The sequence below is a fragment of the Vanacampus margaritifer genome, chromosome 15 (assembly GCF_051991255.1).
Source record: "Vanacampus margaritifer isolate UIUO_Vmar chromosome 15, RoL_Vmar_1.0, whole genome shotgun sequence".
Taxonomy (NCBI): Eukaryota; Metazoa; Chordata; class Actinopteri; order Syngnathiformes; family Syngnathidae; genus Vanacampus; species Vanacampus margaritifer.
Window position 1 is genome coordinate 8078623 of NC_135446.1, and position 27894 is coordinate 8106516.

General features: G+C 42.6%; 1 protein-coding gene across 2 annotated transcripts; it reads left to right on the forward strand.

The window, feature by feature from the left end:
* Nucleotides 1-26661, forward strand: sema3aa (sema domain, immunoglobulin domain (Ig), short basic domain, secreted, (semaphorin) 3Aa). Of its 2 annotated transcripts, XM_077543914.1 has the most exons (17): nucleotides 1-552; nucleotides 12974-13134; nucleotides 13988-14050; nucleotides 18016-18135; nucleotides 18252-18342; nucleotides 18415-18534; nucleotides 19560-19702; nucleotides 19865-19979; nucleotides 20061-20130; nucleotides 21428-21572; nucleotides 21729-21948; nucleotides 22017-22108; nucleotides 22780-22821; nucleotides 23442-23599; nucleotides 24284-24351; nucleotides 24423-24586; nucleotides 24671-26661. In XM_077543914.1, the coding sequence occupies exons 1-17, from the start codon at nucleotides 447-449 to the stop codon at nucleotides 25307-25309; spliced, it is 2517 nt and encodes an 838-aa protein (XP_077400040.1). In that variant the 5' UTR covers nucleotides 1-446; the 3' UTR covers nucleotides 25310-26661. The 2 variants fall into 2 exon arrangements, with proteins under 2 accessions (XP_077400040.1, XP_077400039.1); XM_077543913.1 differs by having other exon boundaries at nucleotides 19865-20130.
* Nucleotides 26662-27894: the final 1233 nt, after the last annotated feature.

Sequence of the window (27894 nt, forward strand, 5' to 3'; positions counted from 1 at the left end):
GTTCCACGCCAGGATTAGAAGATTGCCGCCAGTGTCTGCTCATAGGAAAAAGGAGAGAAGACTGAAAGAAAAAATATCCGGAATATAAGACAGCCTTCATTTGGCACATTGTGGCAGTTCAACTCATTCCCAAGTCTCCGGCATCTTATTGCGAAGACATTACTTGGGACGTAGATTGATGACCACAGGGACTACCTTCTGGACATCCATACGGAGAGCCATGTGAGCTGCACACCTCCTCAAACTGTCCAACACTCTTTAGCTACCTTAGCTAAAGGGAGCACACCTTGGATTCTTGCCCTTCCCTGGATCATTCACTTTGCGTACGTGCCCAGAGGGATTCTACGGGCTCGTCGCTCTGCCTCCTGGAATCACTCATCTTGGGGTGCTGGTAGGGCTGTGAGTGCCCCCCTGGTCTGGAGGCCAGCCGGCAGCACTCCAGCACCATGGATTACCTGTTTGGCTTTGTGGTGCTGCTGTGCGCGGCTATGCAGCCGGGAAGTGGACTCGAGCCCAAGCACAATGTGCCCAGGCTAAAGCTGTCATACAAGGGTAAGCCCATTCCCGTTTCACCCTCCAATCTCCTGGCTAATGTGGGACCTTGGCAGAGCAAGACTTGTCTAGTCTCTTTTTTTGCCCACGGGCACTCTTTCATTCTTTTCTTTTCATCTATTTTTTGCTCAAGGATTTTTTTTCTCCTCTAATTTTGTGTGTGTATTTAAGTCGCTGGTTACCTCCAAAAGCATCTCCCATTAACTTCTCTGTTACTTTCCCTCTCTGTTATGCTTTGAATTTTCTATTCACGTTACATATATCCAGATTGGTTCCATATGCCGTGGTAGAGCTCTTGGCTGAAGTTAAATGTATATATTGGACCCTCTCCCCACTGTGCCGCCCTGTTAAGTGCCCTGGACAACCAGTAGAGCCTCCGTTTTAATGGCTTCTGTCCCAAAATCCACCGTTAAACAAGGTTGTTTCAGTTTTAACACAGAGCCATTCTTTAAATCAAAGCTGTGCCCAAAATGGAAGTAGAGTTTGACTAAATATGTTTACCAAAGTTTTATTTTGAATGTTGAGTGGTGCATGTGTACATTTTTGGACGTGGATGGCAAAAAATGCCAGTGCCTCCTGCTGCGTTATTTTGAGGGGCGACTGCTGAGGGCTGTTTCTTCCGACTCTCGTGCCTCCTCCCTCCCGCTGAATCCCACTTTTTCTAATAGCAAACTTTTCCTCTTCGCTTGGAATAATAACATTTTCGGCATACTTTTGGGAGGATAGGAGGGAGGCTGTTGTGGTTCTCGCCCTAAAAACATGCTCCAGAGAGTGTGGTCTCTTTATTTTCGTCTCTCTCGTAAAACGTTGCCCGGGAAAATTTATGATCAATCGCCGTCAATTTGCAAGTGACAACAGGACTTTGTGGTGCAAGGTTCCCTTGTGTGCTCGACTTTGCAGACCAAAGTTTGGTCCCTGGGATAATTTTGCTCCAGTTGAGAAATATATTTAGAAATCTTGTGAAGGGGCTGAATGTGATGTTTGCCACTCTAATTGATGTTCTATCTTTGGCCGACTTGTTTGCTGTAACTTATGTTTAGCGGCCGGCTATATGACATGTTTCATCCTTCCGACGAAACGCAGGTTGTAATTTTGGTGTGATATATTTCCCATTATCGCAGTTTGAGTCCACTCTCACCCTGTGCTTGGGCCCCAATTCTAAGTAGGCAGAGACGATACAACGACTTTTATTGAGTCAAAATAATCGCGGGTGGTACAAAGTGGGCGGTCGCCCAAGGTGAAATTTGTGCGGCTTGATTGGAAGAGAAGGACCCTGACAGTGGCGCACTGTAGAGATGCACATGAAGCGTTACCTGGGCAACCAAAGCCTGGAAAGCTGAAGAATGAAGGGCTTCAAGCGTGCATCTCGGAGGACGCAAATAAATCTGCCAGGACTCACCTGATCCGAGTCAGACCTCCCCTGGGTGCCATAGTGGAGGCTGGCCTGCAGGCGTGATGGGGAAAAATGTCATCCCTCCCTCAGCCATCTGTGTGAAGAATGCTAGAATGGTTCCCTGACAGTTACTCAAGAGAAATACTCTGTCATCCAGTATCTGTATTAAGTGCATGAGTGATGAATTAGAGAGCACAACCTCTTTGTTTGTGCGATGGGACTTGACACTCCCCCTGGTGACTTTTTGTGAAAAAATATTGTCTGGTCTTATAATTAGACACCTGGTTGTGTGCGTGTGCATCTGCCAACAAATCTGTCGTTGATTGTGTGCATCGGCGCTCGCATTGTCTGGAGCCCCACAGGTGTCTCAAGGCGCTCTTGATGCCTGTCACAGGACTGGAGGAAGGGTTGCTGGCACGAATTGGCAGCAAGACGGTCACAGACGGAAGCGAGGCTGGCCGCGGAGTGAGGTGTCACTCATCCCTTCTTCCTGCATAGTAATTAAGTCAAATAAACGACAAGGCGGAATCCTCTCGAGCGAGACGACCACACGGGTGCAGAGTGATGCCTCGGCACGGTGGATGAAATAAGCGGGCCTGTGATTTTGGGACTGTCAAATAAACAAGCCAGCACACGAAGCAGAGAACGGCCGACAACACCCTTTCAGAGAGTCGGACGGCGTCTCTGATTTAGCTCATGTGGAAAGGACGCGGCGAGGAGCGGGCAGTTGGCCGGCAGATAAAATGAGCCCTCGCGGGACAGCTGGCGCAGCAAGTGCAGAGTGAATGATTTCCCAGAGGGGGCCAGTTGGGACGCTGGGCAAAAAAAAAAATGGCCCCGCTTCTCAGAGAGGAAGATCGCAGGAGTTAATGATTTTCTCTATTCATGGAATAAAGACTTTTACCTCTACTGGAGAAAGCCAACTCCAAGCGTCCTAAGTTGGTCTTAGGGATAGTAAAGATAATCATGGGCTTCCTGCTGTAATTAGTGATGGGTAGGTGAGAATGGAGGGTGGAATGGAAAGGCGACTCCGAGCTTAACCCTTTCTCGTTCAGTACACAAGCCAACTGAAAATACTAATTCTTGTTAAGAAAAATGTGAAGCATGTCAACCCAGTGAAAACAAAATTGAGTCGCTCAGTCACCCCATCCGCTTTGCTGCAGATGTGGACAGCATTGCTCTATATACAACAAAATTTAGGCTTGAAATCTTCTCGTTTTCTTCCTCTTTGGAAAAGTGGATCATTACTTTCTGTTGGTGACTTTTGGTTGCACACGGATGCTTGTACAAGCACACTCTTTGCCCCCACGGTTCGACGCACTCGTGCATTCCTCAACACAATGCCTGCACAAGCCTCTTACACGCCGAGCAGCCACCAGGAGGAACACTGCCCCCTATTGGTCAAGCAGTGTATATGTATAATTGAAAAGCAGAGTGACCCCCTACTGATCCCAAGACTAAAACACTTTGGGAAACTGATAATTTCTGTCAGCTTGGGTAATTATGGAGTCCACTGTGAAGTGAAGAAGGCTGGGAATCTGGATCAGACTTGCAGCTCTTCAAATAGACTCTTGGTGTGGAACCACATTCACTGCAGTCTGGACTCCATAATAAGCCGGTCTCTGTGATTTTGTCCTTGTCGGCCCCAAAAGAGTCTCGCGTACGTTTTGGGCTGTCTGCTAATCAGCGAGCATCTTCTGTCAGTCTCGTCCGTCCACCCTACCGTGCAGGATGTGGATAATTACAAGGTGTTCTCCATACTCACCAGCTTTGGAGACGCCGGCCTCCGTGTCATTCCGCTCGGCGGACCTCCTCCTCTGCTCAAACCACAATCCCGCCGACTTTAAGTACAATCTTCAAGCATGTTTTGGATTCTGTATCCTTGATATGCTTGACTGTCATCTTGAGCGACCCAGATTTTTACACATTCCACGACACCAAACCCATGTTTTGCCGCGACTTTGTTGTATTTTTTTTAAAACATGCGCATGTCTTGAACCCAAGTATATCACAGTCCCACTCTGATTCATTCGTGTGTGTGTGTGTGTGTGTGTGTTTGGCGAGCGTGTGCCACACATTCTACAAGAATCTACTCGCGATGACTAAGAGAAACAATGTGAAGCCCAGTGGAAGCGCATTATTTGGAAGTGTACAAAGTGGTTTATTTGGGTCCACAGGGAATGGCTTGCATGTCTTAATTCATTAACGGTGCCAAACAATTTTTTGGGAGTCTGAAAATCTATTTTCCCAGAATTTAGAATTTAGGTCAAAGTCAGGTTTTAGATCACCTGAAAATAGTGTATGTCTGTTTTCTACTCAAAATGAACTGCATTAAACCCTGCTACTGGTTCATGGGTTGGTATTCACAGAATTAATAAAATAATTACTTTTCATGTAGTTTGTAAACTAACAATGACTTGCACTCATTCATTAAAAAAAGAAGCTTGAATCCACAAAAGTAGTAAAGTTGAGTTGAGTAAAATATAATAAAATACTTGTACAAAAATATAATTTGCTACTAAAAGTATTTTTTTCTACTTATTACCATAGATACATTTAAGTCCTACTACATACTGCAGAAGATAGAATTACTCATTTAATGGTCAATCGTTCTATTAATTGCAATATGTCAACTGTTACACACTTCAAATATTGTAGTAAAGTTCTGCATACAATATATAAAAGTAGCATTGTGTTGCATATAGTCTGCTTGTACTGTTTTGGTGCCTCACAAACAATCCAGTTTGTCTGGACTGCTTGAATGGTGCTGATTTGCATCAACAACCAAGATGTGGGCCAGCCGGTTGCTGCGACAATCTCGCGCAGACACCGCCCGACGGGTCGCTCGGAGAAGGCAACGGGGAAACCATCCACCTCGCCGCTGTCTTTGCATCTGCCGTGACGGGCTCGGATTACAGCTGAGGCGCAGATTTGCTGAACCGCGGGTATGAACGGGTGCTGCCACCTGCTAAGGCTCGTCAGTCGCAGAGGAGGGCGCGCCGCTCGATCCCAGCAGAATCGGATTACAAATTAGTGGACGACGGACTGATGGACAACACGCGGACACATGCGTGATGGGAGGAAAATGTTTTTCGTGGCGAATACTTGACTTCTTTGTCAAGCTTTGATTCCATGCTCGACTAAGTTCCATGGCGTAGGCAAAGATAGCATTCGCAATTTAGTGTCCATACCTGTTTCTAATTGGTTACCTCATTTGTACAAACTTCCTAGAAGAATTATGAGCTCTGAAAGGTGCTCCCAAAATGGGTGTTTCAAACCAAAATGGCTGACTTCTTGGTGAATTTTGGCATGGGTCCTTGAGACCTTTTGAGGCATCCTGTCATGATAGATGGATCCACCAAATGCAATGTTGCTCAGTGAAACTTGTGGCACAGGCTGATTTATTTATTTATTTATTTCCTTTCTTAAAGGGGAAGTCAACCCCAAAAAATGTTTTGACAATTTTATGTTTTATGCAGCCCCACTAGTCTAATTATGGTATTCTGGTTAATATTGTGTTAGTGGAATATGAGTTAAGCAGCTAAATCCAGCCGTATTTATCTATCTCAGGAAGCGGCCATTTTGTCACTTGCTGCTGACTGAAGATGACGTCAATGTTGCTTAGCTCTCAGGTAACAAGCGCAGCTTCAGAAAACAGGTGAGCTGTGATTCACCGGTGCCTGAGCAACTGTGATGTCATCTTCAGTCGATAGCAAGTGGCAAATTGGCCGCCCCATAAGATGGATAAAAAACGGATGGATTTTGCTTCATAACTTTATATTTCACAAATGTAATATTAATCAGAATGTCATGTTTGAACTCGTGAGGTCATATAACATATTAATGTCAAAAAATATTTAAGGTTGACTTCCAATTGAAGTCCCTAGCAAGGTACAAGCCCTGCAAAATTGCTGTTTCAAACCAAAACTGCTGACTTCCTGTGCAATTTTGGCCATGAGTCCTTGAGACTTTTTCATGCGTCCCGTTATGCTAGTTTGCATGTCCACTGAATTGTGTAATTTGCCAAAACTGGTGTCGATGGCTACTTTTGAACTTTCTAGGTTTTCTTGTTTGCCTTTTGAATTAATTAGTGCGTGTTTTGTCTCACTGGGACGCCGACCGTCATTGTGTTCACTATCCACACTTTGCCCTCTCGCTTTCTGCAGCCTCGCCTCATTAGTCTGGAATAAAATGTCAGTGGCGACACGAAGCAGACACACGTGACCGCGCTTGTAACCACGGCCTCCGCGTTTGATTCATCTGCAGAGCAGCTCCATGCCACGCCGGCATTTGCATACAAACCCCATCTGTGTGTGTGTTTGTGTGTGTGTGTTAAATGAGAAGCAGAGAGCGTGCATGTCGCATGAACATTTAGCGGCGTGCGCGTGCAGGCTCGCTGCGGTGGGTGCCTTCGGGCCTCCAGCCTGTCTGTGGTCGGCGCGCTCGCTGTGGTCCCGCCGCGCAGTGACAGGAGGAGACGCACTAATCAAATGCTTCCATATTCAACCACTATTTACAACGTGTGTGTGTCTGGGTGCGTGCTTGCCTGCATTTTTCAACTCCTCTCGTGTTGGGTTGTCTCTCGCTTTGCCTCCTTTGCCCGTATTTGCCACACCAATGAATACTTGTAGTGTAGATACAGTATGAAATGCAGTGTAAAACATTTTACACTATACTGAAAGTGGTGTTCCTTATGTTGTGGCCATCCCATTCATGTATGGCAGTGAACCAAATATTAGGAACACCACTCAACTTTATGAAACAAAAACTCAAGAAAACCTACAGAATTATTTTTATTTATGCATTAATATCATTAAATTATATATATATATATATATTTTTTTTTTTTATGGAATTCTGTGATAGTACATTGACGGGAATAATAAAAAATATTCCGTGAAAATAAAAAGTTAAAGTCAAATAGTTATTTTAAAAGTAAAAATATGTTAAATGATAAAAAAGTAACTACAAATAGATATAAAGATAAAGATATAAGTGATAGAGTGAAAGCATAGAAAATAAGTAAGTATATAAGTAAAATAAAATACAGTAATAAAAATAAAAAGGAAAATAAAATCTAAAAAATAATAGTGAAAAACAAACAAGTTTTTAAAAGGTAAAAAACATGTGAATCAAAGTAAAGTAAAATCTACACAAAATAAAGTAAATGTAGTTTAGAATAAAAATAAAAAAAGATGGGAAAAGATGATTTAAAAATTTGTTTTATCATGACCGGAAACTGATTTTGTATTTATTTTGCATCAAACAAATGAATATGATCATTAAAAAAATATAACATACAGTAATTTGGCAGCGGGCGTGAAAGAAAATCCATCTACTCTATATTAATATTATTATTTTTTATTATTATTTTGTTGCCAATCAGACAGTGTGTCGTAGCCAATGCATTGTAAGTGCACTTGTTTCTGTGTGTGCAAATGTGACGCTGAGGGGCGAACGTTTGACTTAACGCTCCTTCTTTTGTTCCGCTCTTCACTCGTCCAACCCCTCGAGGGCTGATGAGAGAGCTCGGCATTTCGGCACGCTGACATTCGACACACGCTTGAGCTGCTCTTGGAAAGTCCAACACAAAAAAATATGAGAACCATTTTAAATGTGGCAGCAGAGATGAGAGTTGTGTGCAAACTGTCATCTTTGTACCTGGCACCTGGTTGTGTTGTTCCCTGCGTCGCCACGGCAACAGTCCCACACCTGCTACTGTGAAGAAAAGCCAGCGAGGGAGGAGAACTTTGTGTGGATATCCTTGAGCTTAAGATAATATTTGAACACATTGTGGAGCGCCGTGCTCATTTTCCATGCCTCTTTTTTTTTGTTCCCTTTTGCCGCCTCCCCGCACCTGCGTTTTGGGGCCCAAGTTTCTGCGAACACACACCAAGAAGAAAAGGAAAGGGCGGAGATTTGAAGTGGAGGTTGGAACACGCCAAACAAAACGTACAAAAACGACACATCTTTGCTTGTATAAAGATCAAATCACACTTGAAGGACGGCAACTCCCTTTTTTCCATCCTCATCAAGACACTCCTTTCACGTGATCGAGTCGTACAACTCAAAATGTCACAAATGTTCGGTGTGAGGACCTTTATGGGATCTGATGCAGTATCCTTAGTCGGATTAGGTTTTTTTTTGTTTTCCGAAATTCCACACACAAGAAGAGTCCAGTAGTTTGCATGACCTGGTGATCCACATTTGGATTTTACATTCTTATGACGGACAAGTTAGAAATGACTTGGGCAGTTTTAACAATATGTCTGTGTGGCGTGTTGCTGTGTCTGAAAAAAGGACCAAGTGGATCACACTGAAATGGAAAACATTGAATAAACAAAAAATACGAACATAATATAAACATTCAAAAAATACTAATAATCTACAAGCATATACAGTAATTTCTGGACTACAAGCCGCTACTTTTTTCACTTGCATTCGACCCTGCGGCTAATACAACGGTGCGGCTTATCCATCAGATCATAAGGGGGCGCACTATAAAGGAAGCGCAAGAACGTCAGGCAGAGCAAAACAAACCAAGTGAGCCCAAATACAGTAGTAGAGACAGAACAAGAGCGAGACAATTTGCGCCCTCATTATGGAAAAGAAAGTAGCGGAAACCCGGTGCGGTAACATTAAAACACCTGCGGTTTACAGTTGGGTGCGGCTTATATGTGTAACAAACTCGAGTATTCCCCAAATTTAGCCAGCGCGGCTTAAAGTCAGGTGCGCCTAATAGTCCAGAAATTACTCTCATAAGATTCTGAAAATATTATGTATGTATGTAAGTTTAAAAAAAGCAGCATTACAAAATATTGGGCATTATTTCTAAAATATGTAGAAAATTTTTGAAAAATCTTATCTGATAATAAGATTGAGAAAATTTAAACTGATTACAATAAAGTTTCTATTTCAAGAATTGAAAATTACGAGGAAAAAAAGTTTTTACATGAATAATGCTGTTATGTAAACATATATAAAGTTGTATAAGTAGAGTGTAAAGGCTTAATAATAATACGCTGCAAATAATAAATTGTAATTTTAAGTCTAAAAAAATGGTTATAACAGTCAAAGCTGTCGTATAGCAAAAAATAATGAACATGAATATTTTACAATTTTCCAGTTTTGGAACATTTTGAAATATTACAAAAATAAAATGGTAATTTCAAGTATTATTATAGGAGAAAACAAGACACAAACAAAAAAGCTAAAATTCATAGAAAAAATGTACTCAATTCTTGTGTTTTTACTTCCTTGATAAATACAATTATTTATTTATTTATTTATTTATTAGGGGTGGGTGATACGGCCTAAAAAGTATATCATAATATATCAAAGAAATTTGCGGTGACAATATTTTAGACAATATTGGTAATAATTTCTGAACATTAGATTTGTGATTGATGTTTTGGAATAATAGCACTTTTATTGCAGCACAATATTTAAGCCACCTTTTTTTTCCACAATTGAAAAGTAAACAAAGTGCAAATATAGCAACTGTAATGGAATGAAATGGAAATAAAACCAGGCCAGGTAGTGTTTACCCTGCGAGGTCTAATTGTCTAACATAACTGCTTAAAGCACATAAAGCACATTTACTTAACAAATACAAAGAAAACACAAACCCTCAGAAGTCAGTGGCAAATTGCACGAGTCAAGAAAGTCCATTATTTTCTCCTGTGTGGTTGATCCTTGTGTTGTAGAGGGGGGGGGGGGGGAATTCACTGTAGCAGGCAGTTTGTAGCACACATCTAAGGCCACTGTTGGATTTCTGAAGGAGAACCAGGTGAAAGTGATTCAGTGGCCAAGTATGTCTCCTGATCTGAACCCAATTGAACACCTATGGGGAATTCTGAAGAGAAAAGTTGAGCATCACAAAGAGGCCATTCTTGAAGAATGGAAAAAGATTGGTGCAACAAAATGTTGCCAGCTTGTTCATTCAATGCCTAAAAGACTTAGTGCTGTCATTGAAAAATAAATATATATATATATAAATATATATATATATATATATATATATACACAGTTGATGCTTTAAATGTACCCGTCTGTTGAATCCACACGATCACACACTGACACAACTGAACTCCTGTGACGTCATAAAAATAAATAAATGTGAAATCCCGCCCAAGGTTTGACTTTGATTACGGAGCGGCGTGCGGGTGTCGACGCCTGTTTGGCAAATGGACGACCGTCCTCCAATTCATTGTTTGCTCTTCAGTCAAGTGCGCGTGTGTGTGATTTGAGAATAAAACAATGGAACTACAACATTGTGGTTCACACTCAATGTCAACCATGTGCGTGTTTTGCTACTGTTGTTTTTTGCACACACACCAGTAAGTACGTCAGATGGTTAAAAAAAAAAGTGTGACATATTTATTTATATACAGTTCATAGGTGAGTGTGTGACTTCAAAGCGACTGAGTTTGCACTTGCTGCTCCAAAAGTTTGCGCTGCGTAAGCAAAAACGGCGATTGGATTCGACTGGGACCAAGTGTGTGTGTTCGTAGTTTTGTAAACATGCACAAGAGCACGTAAGAGTCGTCGTCTTCTGGTGTGCGAACGTTGAGTGGAGTGTGCGGCGTCCAAGCGAGCGTGTCCGTGTTTAAGTTGGGGGTCGCCCCATTTCCCCCAGCGCACGCACACACACGCTAGATCACAGTCATGTGTGTTTTTGTTTGCAGTGAATGCAACTGAGAGTGCTTTGTACTATTTTGACTTTCTCCAAACACAATCGCAATTGATAGTGCACCACAGTGACGTTAGCATTAGCATCGGCAGCTATCACGATGGAAGGGCGCTTTTGCTGGTATGCTTTGGATTTATTATTTTTTTCCCCTTTCAATGAATAAATGTGGACGACGATCACAACTGCTCAGTAATCTGCAGTTATATTACTCATTTTTTACGGAAGATCAAGAATATATGCCTGTGAGTGTTGATCTATGTGTACTGTTTATTTTGAAATGTTTGTGGCCTAAAGGGATATTGATACTGTGGCATTGATGCTATTCTTAGCCTGTATATGGTATTTTGTATTGCGTTTTAGCATTAAGCTAGTGGACTTTACAAAGTTGTTGTTTTTTACATAGGGTAATTATTTTTATTGTGTCGTCAACTAAAGAGCTTAAAGAATTGTTCACTATCTGCCAAACAAATGTGTGCTTGCAATTCTTTCTTCTTCTTTTTTTCATCACAAAATATTTTGGACTTAATTGTTTTCTTTTATTAGATGGCGATAACATGTGCCACTCCCACTTCCTGCCGCATCTTTCCCATCGTGAAACCTAAAACGACCTCCTCGGGTTCCGTTAACTGGAAATGGCATTTCCTTACACTTCCTCCCTCCGACTCATTTCCTGTGTGTACGTGTGTGTGTGTACATCAATGACCACAGCGTCCTTCAGCCGAGTGTCGGTGCGCATGGAATGTCCATTGTGGGAGAAAAAGCCACAAACACACACACAAGCCCACACACATACGCTCAAACCATCTGCGGTGGAGTACAAGCCCTCACACACACACACACACACACACGTATGATCTACAAGCACCTTTCCGGGGTGATCCACCTCCTCCATCGTCCTTTAGCGTGCGCTTGGTGGTCATCTGGTGTAATGTGGACGCAGATGTCCAAGTGGGTGCAGATGGGAACTACAACGGCCCGTCAATCACGTGGCCGTGCGCGTTTGGAAATGCGTGCGTATGTGTGCCGTTCTTCCATACGTGACGCTGACGATGATGGATGATGTTTCGCCGCAGAATCAAAAGCAGGCGCAAGCCACTACGATATTTGATTTATTCCGCCAAAGAGCACAATGAGGAACCACATTTGGTTAACACCCAAGCAACTTGCAAAGAGTTAAAAAAAAAAAACGTTTTTTTGTTTGTTTTTTTGTCTTATTTATTTATTTAATTATTTTTATTATTATTTTTAATGGTTGATGTCCTGGGGGGGGGTAATTTTTTCTTTTTTTTCCCAATCCTAAAAAAAAAAAAACAAGGGTTATTTTGAAATGAATATAATAAATCTTCTGTATTTACAAAGACCCTTAACATTATATTTTTTATATGGTTAGTGTACTGTGAAAAACATGTAACTCCAAAAACATGTTATCCAAGTAAGATTATGTTAGTACCCCCCATGTTTTTCAATGGACAGCCACAATGAGTGATTTTAATGAAATAGAATGATCTAACACATTTATTGTCAATACTATGCCAAAAAATGTTGTAATCACATCAACATACTTTTTTTTTAATACATAATGCTAAGTGTAGTAAGCGCGAATTATATATTGTCGTGCCTCACCTTACTGAAGGCTGACATCTTTCGCTACCTTCTTTTTGCTACGGATACCTGAAGTAGACAAACTTAGTGAACATAGTAGCAAATTTATTATGAAACATATCCAAATATAATTCAATAAATATTACAATATCCTTGATTATTATTTAGAATCTTTGTCTTGAAATGAGTGTAGTATTAAGACGGTATGAACATCCACGCTTGACATGAATCGACTATATACGATTAGTTATGAAGTAGATTAAAAACACTGAATCATAATGTCCTATTGCCAACATTTGCATGCACTCCATTCATTTCTTGTGTTGTCTGAAGGTTTCTTTTGTTCATCAAATCCTCTCCACGCTCGGCCAGCCTCGTCTTTTAAATGTTAATCGAATGCTACGTAATAATGTCGTGTCACGCCGAGCATTCAGTCACGCTCTGCTTTGTCTTCATTTGCATAATACCGCCTTTACACACACAAACACACAGAACGATTGTGTATGAATTATTCAAGCAATCACACAGATGAACACACTGAACCGTGATTGGGCCGTGCTGGGACGCTTACGCCGGATGTGGCACGCCGTACCTGACTGCTGTGTGTCGCCACTGGTGATTTGAAGGCTAATCTTGAAAACGTCAATATTCGCCCATTAGCCGCTTGAAAGATAGAAAAGCTGACTTTCCATGTTTGAATCTTAAACGTGTTTCTACATGCTTGGTGTTTGCAGAGATGTTAGAGTCCAGCAACCTGGTGAGCTTTGCGGGGCTGGCCAACAGCTCCGGCTACGACACCTTCCTGCTGGACGAGGAGCGAGGCAGGCTGCTGGTCGGCGCCGAGGACCACATTTTCTCCTTCGACCTCGTCAACATCAACAGAGACCGCAAACAGGTACCTGACGTACTGTTGTACACGCAGGTGCCTCAACATAGGATGATTACATAAAAACGACTGCCTTCAAGTCTGCTAGCTTAATGCTAGCACATTATGGGAAACATAGACAGGGCTAATGAAAATCATCAATAGTGGTTTTGGGAAGACTTGTGTCTTGGAGTGTATGTTTGCTGACAATAATTATTATTATTATTATTTTATATTTGTTGATATTTAATATACAAATAAGAAATTGTATAACGCTTTTATTTTTATATACAGTAAGTCTCTCAGCATCCACCCTATCGACACACATAGCTATGCTATGCTAATATGCTAGGCCATGTGCAAACAATTTTACGTATCTCTAAGTACATAAAGAGTCGTCTAACGTCTCACTCGCTGCCTGTTTATAATCTGTGTGTTTATAATTCATGTGCACACATATGGATTTGCCAAGAGGACAATTTGAATGCATTATTCATACTTTGTGTATTGTCTCTTCCAAGGCGCTCGCTCGCTCACTTTCTTCTCACGTCAGACGCCAGACTGCAGCAAAGTGCGCCCATATGTTACACTTGGGTATAGAAACTTTAATAACAAGCATACATACTGTACGTACGCGTCTTGCGTGTGTGAGGAGAGATTTTGGAGGTCTAACAGAAAGCAAACAAGCTCAGATGATTGCACTCCAAAATTTTTCTTGAATTATACAAAGGTGACTCACGGCGTTCCAGTTTCATGAAACATTCAAGCGCTCCCTCATTCCGTCCGTTCTTCCTTCCCTCCCTGTCTTGTCTTTTTGTCTTTCTCTATTTTTTTGCTCCACTTTGGGCGCCGAATGACTTTGTGCACTTTGTCATTTGCTCAGATCGCGTGGCCCGCCACCCCCTCCAAGCGGGACGAGTGCAAGTGGGCGGGGAAAGACCTCGGGGTAAGTCGGGTTTTTTTGGCTTCTTTTGCCCACCGCAATGAAACGTCTGCTCCATGTGTAGCCTTCTCATCCGCTCGCTTTGATTTGGACTTTCAAGTCCACTTGCGGGACACAACATTAGGTACACAAGCACATTGGAAGGACAAAGGTGTTCACAGTTCATCATTGTTACGTTTGTGGTGGGTTAAGACGGAGCTTTTTGTAATTATTGGTCACAAATAATAATCAGAGCAAGCATTCACTGCTAATGAGATCAGACACTTATTGTGTTGCTCACAGTCAGCAAAAAAAAATAAAAATAAAAAAATATATATAAATAGTTTTTAAATTTTTAAATTTTATATTATTTTTCTTGCATTTTATCTTGTTTTGGAAATGTAGTATTTTTCATGTCAATCTGGAAACAATAATCATAATTGTACAAATTATAAATGGGTGAGTATTTTTGTGGGGGAAATATTTGTTTTAATTAAAAGAACATACCTAATAGTTATGTGGTCAGTAAATGTATGTTTTGGAAAATGGATTATCATGTAAATGTTGACAAATTTAAAATAACAATTGAAATAAGTGTCTTTTTATTTTATTTTAAAATAGTCATCATATAAAAGGGGGCCCATTGTGTGTTTTTGTGTTCAAAACCGTATTAAAATACAAATAATGACTTTACCAATGAGTGCACATTTTGGAAAAAAGAAATGTAATTAAAGATTCCAAACAAATAATACAAATAAATAAAGCCACACGTTGTATAAAGTATGTTTTGTTATTTCAATGAAAAATATTAAGTTATTTAAAAAAAATAATAATAATGAAAAGGGAGGGGGCAGTAAGTCTTTATTTAACAAGGAAAAAGTCATTGTACTTTGGTGAAAAAAAATCACCCCTCATATAAATATCCCCAAAAAACAATTGATGCAATTCGGTGGTTTTGTTTTCATTTTGAAGTTGTTTCATATATATATTATTGTTAGCCTGGTAACATAATTGCCCAAGTCGCATTTTTCTTTTTCTTTTCGGAAAACAAGAAAAAACTAAAGAAATTCAACAAGGATGACTGACAGTCTACACAGGTTTAAAAAACAAACAGACCAAAAAACAACATTTTTAACAAGTACATTGCTATTTTTTGCTGCTATTGTGATAGCAAGATAAAAACCACTTAGACAATTATGCTATTAGTTTAACGATATTTTCACTTTTATTGTGTGGAACAAATCCCTGTTTCCATGCATGGCCACAGTAAGTCAAAGCATGTACTTACCAAGCCCAAAGTATTTTTTGCACATATTTTATCTGAAAATAATTACATCTCCCTACTTAGTGTATCGTGCATGTGTGTATAATTCATCCAAGTGTCACAAGTGATGTGGTATAGTTAAAGCTAGCGTGGCATAACAGATGTTGTTTGTCAGTATTTAAATGACAAGAGGACATTGCACGCATGCACACCCACAGAGGTTATTTCTTGCTTTTGTTTGCATGTGCTCGTTTCAAGTGGGAGTGTGTGATTCCACTCACAAGTTTGACCAACACATTTACAGGCGCTTGCTTTGTTTGGGTCGTGTGTTTGGATAGCTCGTCTCCCTTTGCGCCAACGTGATCTTAATTTCACGTCTGGATGGTGCGTCATCCGCCGTTACGTTGGCTCGCGTCGGAGAAAAAAATGCCGGCACCTCTGCGGTCGTCTGTTAGCGAAGCGATGAGGCGTTTGCGTGCCGCCGCTGCCACGAAATGTTTACCCTTGAGAGGCGGCCAGCGGGAGCAGATGGAGCGGAACGCACCAGCCAGGCGTCCATTGACAATACTCCCGATGTTTCACACTTATCCAAAAACAATCCTCCACCAGCGCAAATTTACAGCAGCTTGGTTGGCGCAGAGCAGCAGCGGAAAATTGAGTCTGCTCATCCCAATATATACAAAATGATTCCCTTTAATGGGATATTTTCATACAGTAGACCGTTGAGTCATTCCATGAGGATTTGAGATTCAAAATCAAAATAATGGAAATTTCCATCATTGTAGTACTTTTCAATTGTGTCCACATCATGTTTGAAGCAACAACTTAGCCTAGTTGAGTGGGGGGGGAAAGTTCAACTGGTGTAAAGATAAGGCATTAATCAAACTTTGGACGCAAACAAAGTGGAATAGTTTCCCGCCAAAAAAATCTACGAATGCCGTGACGTTTTCTATGATTTTTTTTCCATTTAAAATATTTTATTCTGACAAATTTCCATTTGACCAAATCTGTTTTCATGAATAGCTCAAATGTCTCAGCAGGTCTGTCTGTACATTATATCCACCTCAAAGATGGATTGACTCGTTTATGGTGTTGACCGATGACTGGACTGCCTCCCACGTTGCTAATGAGTCCAACCTGAAGACAGCCATGTCACATTTTTAGAGGGGTCGATTCTGAGCGGCCAAGGGGAGGTTTGACGTTTAAACGACGGCGTGGGAATGATGTCGTGTGCAGTTAGGAAACACAGAGGGGGAAATCATTAAGGTGTAGGCTGTATGTACCATACTATAAGTACGGATGAGGTCAGCCACAATTCACCAAGTAAGATCTCAGCAGTGATCATCTGGGTGAACTGGCCAAACGTTTTAGTGCCGCTAGTAAAAAAAAAAAAAAACGTTTTATTTTTGTTTCATTTCTACATGTGTGCTTTGACCTGTGGCTAGCACCCACTTAGCTAAACAGAGCCATATTTTTTTCAAATGCTAAAGTATTCTGTCGGTCCATCAAAAGCTTTTCTAATGTTCACACTTTTTTTTTTTTACATAACTGATGACCTACAAAGTTCAAATGACCTTTAGGAATCTCTGGGTAGCACACAAGTATCTAAATGATACACACACAAAACTGAACGAACGTTAGTAATATTGGGCTATTATCATTTAGTTTTTTTAATAAAAAAAACACACACGCAAGCAATCAGGCAAATCTATTTTTTCTTTTCAAAATTAACTAAATTGCGTTTCCAAGCAGCTTGTCAAATATTCACTCTTTCTTTACAGGAATTCTGATGAATGACAAAAAAAAAAAACATAAATAAATGACAAATGACCATTAGCAGCTTGTGGCTAGCACCCGGTTAACTGTGTTGTGTCCCTCAAAAATGATAAAGCAGCGAACGGTTGAACCTATTTCTGTACAATGTTCAAACATCCTGTCCATCTAACAGTTCCAGTTTACAAGAATTGGTGTAATGTACAAAGTTAAGCGAACACTACTGCAACGTGGCTAGCACTCTGTTAGCGTTACTGCTAAAAAAAAAGGGGGGGGGGGGTTGACATGCAAAGCTAGCCTAATTCTGTCCAACGCTAACATAAAACGGTTGTGGTTGAAAGTGTTCTGTCTCCACACGTAGACCCTGAAGGCTTCCTTGTGCACTTTAAACAAACGGTCCTGTGGTCGGATTGTGTTACAGTTCAGGAGACTGTTGCTAGCATTCATACAAAGCTAAGGCGGCTGTCTGTCTATATTTACATTACAGATGTTATATTTTCATAAACGAGGGCAAATAAGTACAACCTAAATGTCTTGCACACATGTGCCCAAATGGTCTCCATTAATAATTTTTCTCGAACGACAGTCCCGCTGATTAGCATGGCGCTAAACAGCCTTGCGCTGTTGGGAATGTGTCTGTGTGCTCTCGCGCCAAGCCAAATACCCCCAACATGTGGAATATTCCCCATCTGAAGTGGATTTGCCTGATTTCTCTCACAGGTGGGATTTGCTTAAAAGGGAGCGGAAATTTCAGGGCTATTATTTTTTCTTTCTTGGAAATTCCCCCCCTCCCCACACTTTTGAGCGGAATCCCACCTGAGAGTGTTCCAGGCCTCTTCCTATTCTATATTAGGCTCCATTTTCTAACGTCACACTTGTTTCAATTAGCCTCCATGTTGTTTTCAGAGAGGACTTAAAAATTTCACAATGTTCCCTGTTGCACCTTTTGCAGAAAGAGTGCTCCAACTTCATCCGCGTGCTCCAACCCTACAACCAGACCCACTTGTTTGTCTGCGGCACTGGAGCCTTCCATCCCATCTGCTCTTACCTGGAAATGGGCAAGAAAGCTGAGGTAATGCATTACAATACACAGACAGATATTGTGCAAGCAGCATTGTACGTGCCAATGACCAATTAATCGTTTCCTGATATTTCATCAATTGACTTATTGACTCTTTCCTTCCACAGGACAACATCTTCCGGCTGGCCTCGCATTTCGAGAACGGTCGCGGTAAAAGCCCCTACGACCCTAAAATGCTCTCGGCGTCGCTCCTGATCGGTGAGTCGGGTTTTTGGGCTGGGACGATGGCAAACCTGGAAGCCCCTAACCATCGCTCTTTTGCCCCGCCAGACGGGGAGCTGTACTCAGGCACGTCGGCCGACTTCATGGGACGGGACTTTGCCATTTTCCGAACGCTGGGGGATCACCATCCCGTCAGGACAGAGCAGCACGACTCCAGGTGGCTCAACGGTAAGTCAAGCGGAAACAGAAGCCGGCATCAGGAGGATTATTGGCCGCTATCTCTCAGCATCACGAACCTTTTCCTCGAGCCATGGCAGACCCCCCTCCCGCCCCCCACTCACTTCCATCCTTTTGCTTTCCCACACTGCTAATCCACTCTCAGCTGTTTTCCTGTTGTGGAGTCAAATTGCACTTCTTCTCCTTCACTGCCTTCAACGATCATACACTCCAGAAGCCTCTGCACCGCCGATGACATGTTGCCCTGACGTTAATCCTCCATCTATCTTTCACCTCGTAATGGTGGGGATTACAAAAGAGGAGGATATTAAATTTGCTATTTATCAACGGAAGGCTCACATGTCACAAGAGGGTCCAGGTGCTGAAAATACAAATAAAATAGGTCCGCTTTATGGACCCCGTGTTAAAGTCATATTGCATTTTATTGTACGGTCAAATCTTTTCATATGAGAAAGTCATCTTTCATTGTGCAATTTCCCTCCGTGCATGCCGCGGCCTTCTAGTTTGTAATTCCACGCAGCGAACTGCGCGACCTCGGCCTGTAATTCATGAAAGTGTCGATTTAATGGCGCGTACTCGCTACGGGGGCTTGCGAGGCGTTGATTCATCGCAGAGGTCTCGCACCTGCCTCCAGCGGGGGCTTATAAATCCACGTCCCACTTGAAGAGTCCGGCGCTCGCCCTCCCCGTCCGTCTTTTTTCACAGCTCCTCTGAATCCTCTGAGAAGCGTAACATGGCACCGCTTGTTTCACTCCAGCGCGCCACGCCGGCCGCTTACGAGCGGAAATCTCCGGCCCTGGACTTTGATTTCCTACCACTCTTAAAATCGAAGCTACAGGGCACAATCACAACCATGTGTCTTTGAGTGGATGTGGTTTGGATGGGGGCTTGAGCAAGGATTTGGAATGGGGGATCACTTTCAGAGGTGTAAAATGGAGGTGAACTGCGTCCCTGGAACAGAGCTGGCTTTGTTCGACTCCTTTAATGGCCGCTTTGTTCACTTTTTCCACGTTTAGACCCGAGATTCGTCGGCATGCACTTGGTCCCGGAGAGCGACAACCCCGAAGACGACAAGATCTTCCTGTTCTTCAAAGAGAACGCCATGGATGGAGAACATACGGGCAAGGCCACCATTGCCCGGATAGGACAACTGTGTAAGGTAACAAAACGGAGCCAACACGGCAACTGCTTCAAGGACACACAAACTTTGTAGTTTCTGTACAAAAAAAAATAAAACAATTCTTGAAATGTTTTCATTTTTGTGTATTTTGGTGATCAAATTTGAAAAAAGTGAATTGAGCATGTACATGTTTGTGTGCAGAACGACATGGGAGGCCACCGCAGCTTGGTCAACAAGTGGACCACCTTCCTCAAGGCTCGGCTCATGTGTTCCGTGCCGGGCGTCAATGGCATCGACACGCACTTCGATGAGCTGCGTGAGTTTCCTTCCCCGCGGCAAAATGCTGGGAAAAGCTTTTCAAGAAAACGTTTTCACAACTTTGTTTTGCCACTTTCAGAGGACGTTTTCTTAATGAGCTCCAAGGACCCCAAGAACCCGCTCATCTACGCCGTTTTCACCACGTCCAGGTATGCATTCTACATCTTCGTCTCTATGTGTTGTCGGGAATGCGGAATGTTTCCCTTAGCAAAATCCTTGACGATACACTTACAATCTCCACAAGGGGGCGCAACCTCCCCATACGCACTTCAATGATTTACATGTCATGATCCCAGTCGAAACCCCTGTAAAATTTTACTTATTTCATACTAAGACTTATTTGTTTTGTTGATGTGTTGCTAGTCAACCAGTAGGAATGGACATTTTTTAACAAAAAATATTTCCTGAAGGATTCTCCCGTTTTGTCAGCATTGCACATTCTTTTGTTGTCGTTTTAAGATGGCCATCCTCAACCCGTCCTCTAATACACTCACAAGCGGGAGATCCCCCCCCCCCCACATCAGATAAGAAACCAAAAATGTTTATAGCCCAGCTGGTTGCACTTATCATCATAACTCATTTGCATATGTTGCAAACAGGAGTCCAAACACTTACGCTCAGTCATCATTAATGATACGATGCGTCTCAATGGGGCGGCGGTGGATGGCTTTTGTCAGTTTTTTGGCTTGTATTCAAGATGAGCGGTCAAGCCACACAAACACACACAAGCGCTCAGTAAATTCAATTAAAGGGCATTGGGGAGTACAAGAGACTTAATTGGTTTTCTAAGCGGCCAGTTTCCCGAGATGAATAGAGCGCAGCTTCTTTTAATATGGCTGCTTAATGGGGCGCCGCCATTGACAGATCAATGTTTGATTGAGTGTGCGCGTGTGTGTGCAGAGTGCGATTGTGTGTGAGGAAATTTCTGCACAAACAGATGTTCCTCTCAAGCAAAAGCGTTGCAGCGTCCTTTTGGTTAATTGAATTTCTGTTGAATTAGCACCTCCGGGCGCCCGTTCATTCGTCTTCCGCGCTTTGCTGACTCGACGCGTACTCGGACGCTATATGGAAACAAAAGAAGGACGCTGGAACGTTTGCGTTCCTGCCATCTGACATCAAATTTGATGGATGAACGCGACGCAGTCGCACGCCGTTCACGGCTAATAAGCCACATTTGGAATATTCCCATTCCATCGAGCGCTGCCTCTTGGATAACCTGGGACGGATCGTAAATTCGCAAGGAGCGCTTCCACTTTGTTTTTTATAAGCTTGATCGATCTCACGGCTTCTCTGGAGCAAGTGGAAGCCACAGCCGCGACTTCCAGGGATGCTCTGGAAAGTTCCAGGCCAAAATTCCTGTTGCAAAAAACCTGGAAACAATCAGAGACGTTCCAATCCGTCACTGTTTTGTCTCCTATGTACTCACTGGCGCTTTTCCCCCTGCAGCAACATCTTCAAAGGCTCGGCTGTGTGCATGTACAACATGGCCGACATCCGGCGGGTCTTCCTGGGCCCCTACGCCCACAGGGACGGACCCACCTACCAGTGGGTACCCTTCCAAGGCAGGGTGCCCTACCCCCGGCCTGGAACTGTGAGTGTCATGTCCAGAACTCAACATAGATTTTGTACAAGACAAAGCATTTTAGCCAATCAGAAGCTAGAAAAAAGGCAAAATCACAAAAATCCATAACCTGACCCCTAAAACACCAAAATTATTGAAAAATGTCTTCCTGTGTCTCGCCCTCAGTGCCCGAGCAAAACGTTCGGTGGCTTCGACTCCACCAAAGACCTCCCGGACGACGTGATCACATTTGCCCGGGGCCACCCGGCCATGTACAACCCGGTGCACCCGATCGGTGGACGCCCCATCATGGTGCGCACCGACGTGGACTACCAGTTCTCGCAGCTGGTGGTGGACCGCGTGGAGGCCGAGGACGGCCAGTACGACGTCATGTTCATCGGCACGGGTACGAGCAAGCTCGGAGCTGCCATATGTCAACAAATTGCTTCAAATTCAATGATGATTTCCTTGCAGATGTGGGCACCGTGCTGAAGGTGGTGACCATCCCCAGGGAGAGTTGGCATGACCTGGAAGAGGTCGTGTTGGAGGAAATGACCGTTTTCAGGGTAGGATTTATACATAATAGGGGTGTCAGGCAATTCAATTTTTTTAATTGTAATAAATCGCATGACTTCAATAGTTAACTTAACAATTAATTGCAAATTTTACATCTGTTTTTCATACTCGTTAACATAAAAGTGGGGGGAAATGTTAAATAGAAATATGGATGCATGTTTAAGTCATTGATAGTCATTTCATAATTCATCAAATTGAGTTAAAATTAAAAAGATGTACTGTACTGTACTGTACTGTACAACGAGTGTGATATTGACTTGTGTTGCGGTCATTTTTCTGCCACTGGATGGCATAATATCATTTGTAAGACATTGGTGACAGCTCTGCATTTTTCTTTTCATATTAAGAGCTATCTAATATTGTGAAATTCTGCACATTTTTAAAATTGTAAAATACAACTTGACCCCAGTCTCCACAAATATATGCATTATTATTAAATTTACTGCTAAACTTTGACGTGGATGGGCACGCTTGTGGGCTCCCCCAGTGCAGGCTTGCCAAGTAAGGGGCAGTCATTAATCGTGCGTTAAAAAAATTGTGGTGTTATAGAAACTTTAAATTAACTCAAAATGAACGCACTAATTTTGACACGCCCAATAAATAATAATAATTGTTGTGGAGCTGTGTATGTTGAATGATGATGTGTCTTGTTTTATCTCAGGAGCCAACCACCATCACCGCAATGGAGCTGTCAACCAAGCAGGTAAATTACACAGTCAGATTGAATTGCCTGTTGCGTAAATAAAAGGCAAAAATCCTTCTGAATTGATTATCTAATATTCACAAAAAGTCTAACGGACCTATACCCAAATATAAACAGGAAGTTGTCCATCTTGGTTTGAAGTAAACATTCTGGGGTCAAATTCCATGACAATGTACCATAGAAAGTGAGAGGGAAAAAAAAAAATCAGCCCCCGTCACTAGTTTCACAGATCAACATGAAATTTGGTTGACATGTCAATCATAACAAGGTGCATTAAAACGTCTCAAGGACCCATGCCCAAACTAGAAGTTGGCCGTCTAGGTTTCAGGCAGCCATTCTGCAGGAAAATTTCCATGAAAAAAAAAATCTGCCCCCCTTTCACTAGTTTGACTGATCGACACAAAATTGGGTAGACATGTCAATCATAGCAAGAGGCACAAAATTAAACAGACGTGGACCATTTTGATCACAAGCAGCCATTTGAGGCCAGTTCCCAGGCTTTGATAAATTCCTACTAATCAGTTTTTCCTGATCGTTGTGTTCAAATAATTAGCAGAAATCTGCTCAGAACTTTTTAAATACTCCATTCTTGACTCTCACCCACCATTTTACCTCCACAGCAACAGTTGTATTTGGGCTCGTCGCTGGGTGTGTCCCAGATGTCCTTGCACCGCTGTGAGGTGTACGGGAAGGCGTGCGCCGAGTGCTGCCTGGCCCGGGACCCGTACTGCGCCTGGGACGGCACGGAGTGCTCCAGATACTTCCCCACCGCCAAGAGGTACCGGATCACCTCACTTTCGACACCACACCTGGGAGTTATCAGCGCAGCGGGGAAAAAGTGCTACAAACACAAAACACGGCCAGAACATCTCGGTACATGTAATTAGGTGTTGGGACATTGCACAGGAGCATCCTGACATTCTCCTGCTCTGCAAATATTTCACAATGAGAAGCAGATGGGGCCAAGGAAGGCACAAAGTGTGCAATTCTAGGGGTACCCCCCCCCCCCCCCCCCCTCAAATGTTCTACTTACTCTACATGGACCTTTTTGGCTCTGAAGTCCAATAATGTCCCCAATGGGGGAGATTCAGTCCTCACACGATTTCTGAGCAGCTATCGCTTTATTTCCCTCACCTTTGGCTCACCCCTCCTTTCCATTTTTATTTTTACGAGAGGAACAGGAACAGTGCGGTAAAACCTTGACGATGACATTTCTCGCTATTGTCGTTAAAAGAAAAAAGAAAGGCGACTTTCATGGAAATGGCTCATCAGAGGCCACTGAGGGTTTACAGTGATTGCATACAGCCCCCATTTCACACGAGTAGTTAAGCAACAGAAGGGGGGAGGGGGGTGGGGGTATGGATGACACGTTCTCGTTGAGATCTTGCTTTGAGTAACATTGCCCCCTACAGGCTGAAAGACAGCAGTACAGGATTCAACTAACCTGGCTTTTTGTTTTCAGGCGCACTCGACGGCAGGACATCAGGAATGGAGACCCACTTTCACAGTGCTCAGATCTTCAACATCATGGTTTGTGATAAAAAAGAAAAGAAAAACACGCGCACACACAGATGTTTGGTCTGATGTTGAGTTCCCTTCAGATGACGTTGATGGCCTGGGTGGCGGCATAGGCAGCATTGGCGTGGAGGACCGCACGGTCTACGGCGTGGAGAACAGCAGCATGTTCCTGGAGTGCAGCCCCAAGTCTCAGCGGGCGCTCATCTACTGGCAGCTGCAGACGCCCGTTGGCGAACGCAAACACGAGGTGTGCGCCGCTGGCCATTATTTGCAGTCATTTGTGCTTTTGGAGTCTTTTGTTGTCTCACTGTCCCTGTGGCGTCGTCCTCAGATCAAGATGGACGAGCGGGTTGTGCGCACGGATCAGGGCCTGCTCATCCGCAGTCTGGCCCAGTCGGACACGGGCGTGTACCACTGCCAGGCGGTGGAGCACGGCTTCATCCAGCCTCTGCTGCGCCTCAGCCTGCAGGTCATCCCCGCCCACAGGCTGGGCGACATCCTACCGGGGACGGCCGGGCCCGGGGCGCCGCCCGCCGGCAAGCAACGCGTGTGGTACCGCGATTTCCTGTCCCTGCTGGATCACCCGGACCTCAACAGCGTGGAGGAGTTCTGCGAACGCGTTTGGAAGAAGGAGCGAAAGCCCAAAAAGGTGAAGGCGCCTAACGGCCAGGCGGGCCCGCCGCTTCGGCCCAAAGCGTTGGCTCCCAACGCGCAGAAGCTGCAGGCCGGGCCGCCGCAAGGGAAAGCTTGGCTCCACACCGGAGCAGAGAACCCAAAAAATCCAGCCAACTTGGGCACGCTAAGCGTCCAGACACCCAAGAACCAAGCCAAGACGCAGAGCGGGCCGAAGGGACAGGCGGCGGCCCGAGCGGGGGCCCAGCACGCCACCAAGTGGCGACGCATGCAGGACAACAAGAAGGGTCGCAACAGGAGAACCCACGAGCTGCAAAGACCCCCAAGGAGCGTCTGAGCGGGGTGGTGGTGGGATAAAACACACCAAAAAAAGCACAAAGACGAGCACATACATACACACACACACACACACATTCTGTAGATTGTATCTCCAGTGTAGGATTCAGTGACCTCACACACACACACACACACACACACACACACGCACACACACACATCAAGAAATGCACACGAGCTGTGAATATTAGCAGCGGAAAAGCGACGTGTAAAAATGTGCGAGGACATGGCCGGTCGCCATGGATACAGCCCGGCGGACACTTGCACCTCCTTGTACATACATAAGCTAGTCCACATTTAAATGCGGTTCAAAGACGGGAAGATGGCGGACAATTCCAGAAGGAAAAAGCAGCACATTCTCCGCAGGACTGGAGCATGCGATCCCCGCCGAATGGAACAAACTCTCGTTTGCTGAAAAGGAGCAAAGAACCTTTCATGTGGCCATGAACACATCACATGCAGTGGGACGCATCGTGCATGTTGTTGTCCATCCATGGCTTCCATAAGCTACTTATTTTACAGGATTTTATTTTTTGACAGCCTACCCGAAACAAGTTTTCTGTCAGCCACATAACATGACTGCGGTGCCCCTCCCCACCCACCGTGTAACTTATTACATACACTTGTTTAGTGTACATATATACAACAACCTTCTCTCTGTGTGTATATACAGTACAGGAAACACTATGTGATCTTTATTTATTGCTCGTTTTGTGAAAGGGTTGCATTTATTTTTTTATTATGCTATTTTGGGGTGAGGCTCATCAATATATTGGGGGGGAAAACAGCAATTTAAAAAAAACATTTGGACTAACTGGCTGGAATGATGTCAAGGATTGATTTTGGGATCAATACAGAAATATAGATAAGTATGAATAATAAGGCCTAGAGACGATAAGCACAATTAAGTTTGATATTCAGTACAGAAAACCCCTTTCATATCCATGTGCATCATTCTATTTACATGTAAGATACCCCCTTCGCCCCACTAAGAAAAACAGTTCTAGCTGTGAATCTCTGTAAGAAATAGTGCCGACAAATGTCCAGTTAACTTGAGGAGAGGACATTTTAGATTGCATGTGAATGCTACCTACAGTACGTGCATCTTATTTTCTTTCTCTTTTTTTTTTTTAACTGTCTCAAGTGTTTTGTGTGACACTTCCCTTTAAATGCCAACAACAGTAAGTAATGTTGTTAATAACAACACAATGAGCTCCCCCACCCAAAATCAAGGACTTTTAATGTATCCCTAATTGAGTTTTCAGTTGAACACACTGAAAGTGACTGCAGCTGCTGTGACGCAATTCTTTATGGCATGCATTCGGTTGTCTAAATAAACATCTCTGTTACCCAAAAAAATGTCTGTTTTTGTTCTCATACTTCTGCAATACATTAACATGATATATGTTCATTACCTTCTTTTTATTTTTATTGTTTAAATTCTTTAAATTCTCGTGAAATTAGGACGTTTTAGCACAGGCGCTCAACACAAGATTTGCGATGCAATGGCCCCCTCGTGTGGCTAGATGACGCAACTGCATCCATGTGGCTGTCAACTGACTTCAAAACTTGAAGACCCACCAGATGACGATTCTGCCAGCCATCCCAACCCCAAGTTTCTCCACATTTGTTCCCCAGGGCCAACTTGGCACAAGTAACAAACTACACGGCCTCTTTCCTTCAGTCATAAAGTAACTCATGTTAGCAATTCCAAAACTCTTAATTTCTCAGTGAATATAAATGTGTTTTTTTTCTTTTCTTTTTTTTAAATGGTTTTAAAGTTGAATTTATTCCTTTTAAATAACAACAAATATTTGTGAAATTACAATACATTTATGAACAATCAATATGTATTTCTAATATTTTTTTTGTAAAAGAAAATAAATAGTGTGCTTTTACAGTTACAATGATTTCACATTGTTTTATATTTGACATGTAAAAAATGCCAAAATACGGACTAGTTCAAACTATATGTGAAAGTCAAACTGCACATCGATCATCCCTTCACCTTCCCTTGTAAAAATAATAATAATAATACCACTTGATTCTTTTTTCTCAAAAATGCAAGATTATACCAGTGTTTTCTTTTTCTTTTTCACTGTGGCACTAATACTCTCATATATTAACATGTATTTATTTCTATCAAACTATAATATTTAATTATGGTAGACTTCACTTTTTATTTTCAGAATCATTTGAAAAGTGTTTATATTTATCTTGATAAATGTTTTTTATTTTTTTTTTTTTAGTTTTATCCACTAATTGATCAGACGTTAGGTCTTTTGACCATGCTTTTCTTTTTTTCGCGCGTAAGGTAAAACCTTCCCTTCTATAAGGAATGGCTTAAACAAGCTTTAAAGCTCAGAAAGTGTCTCATTTAAATATTTAGATAGATTTTATCTTGCAATAAAAAAAAATTACACACCAAACATAAAAATCTTAAATAGGGCTGCAACTAACGAATATTATAATAATTGATTGAGCTGTTGATTATTTTGGCGATAAACCGGATTGAAAAATAATAATTTACAAGACATTTCAAAATGACAGTTCACAAAATAAATTATTTGTGATTGTAATTAACAC

Excerpts from the sequence above, each read along its gene's own strand:
- sema3aa (XM_077543913.1), top strand. The coding sequence starts at position 447 with ATGGATTACCTGTTTGGCTTTGTGGTGCTGCTGTGCGCGGCTATGCAG. Across the intron at positions 18,535-19,559 it reads CGACTCCAGGTGGCTCAACG|ACCCGAGATTCGTCGGCATG; the intron begins GTAAGTCAAGCG and ends TTCCACGTTTAG. Across the intron at positions 21,949-22,016 it reads CGTCATGTTCATCGGCACGG|ATGTGGGCACCGTGCTGAAG; the intron begins GTACGAGCAAGC and ends ATTTCCTTGCAG.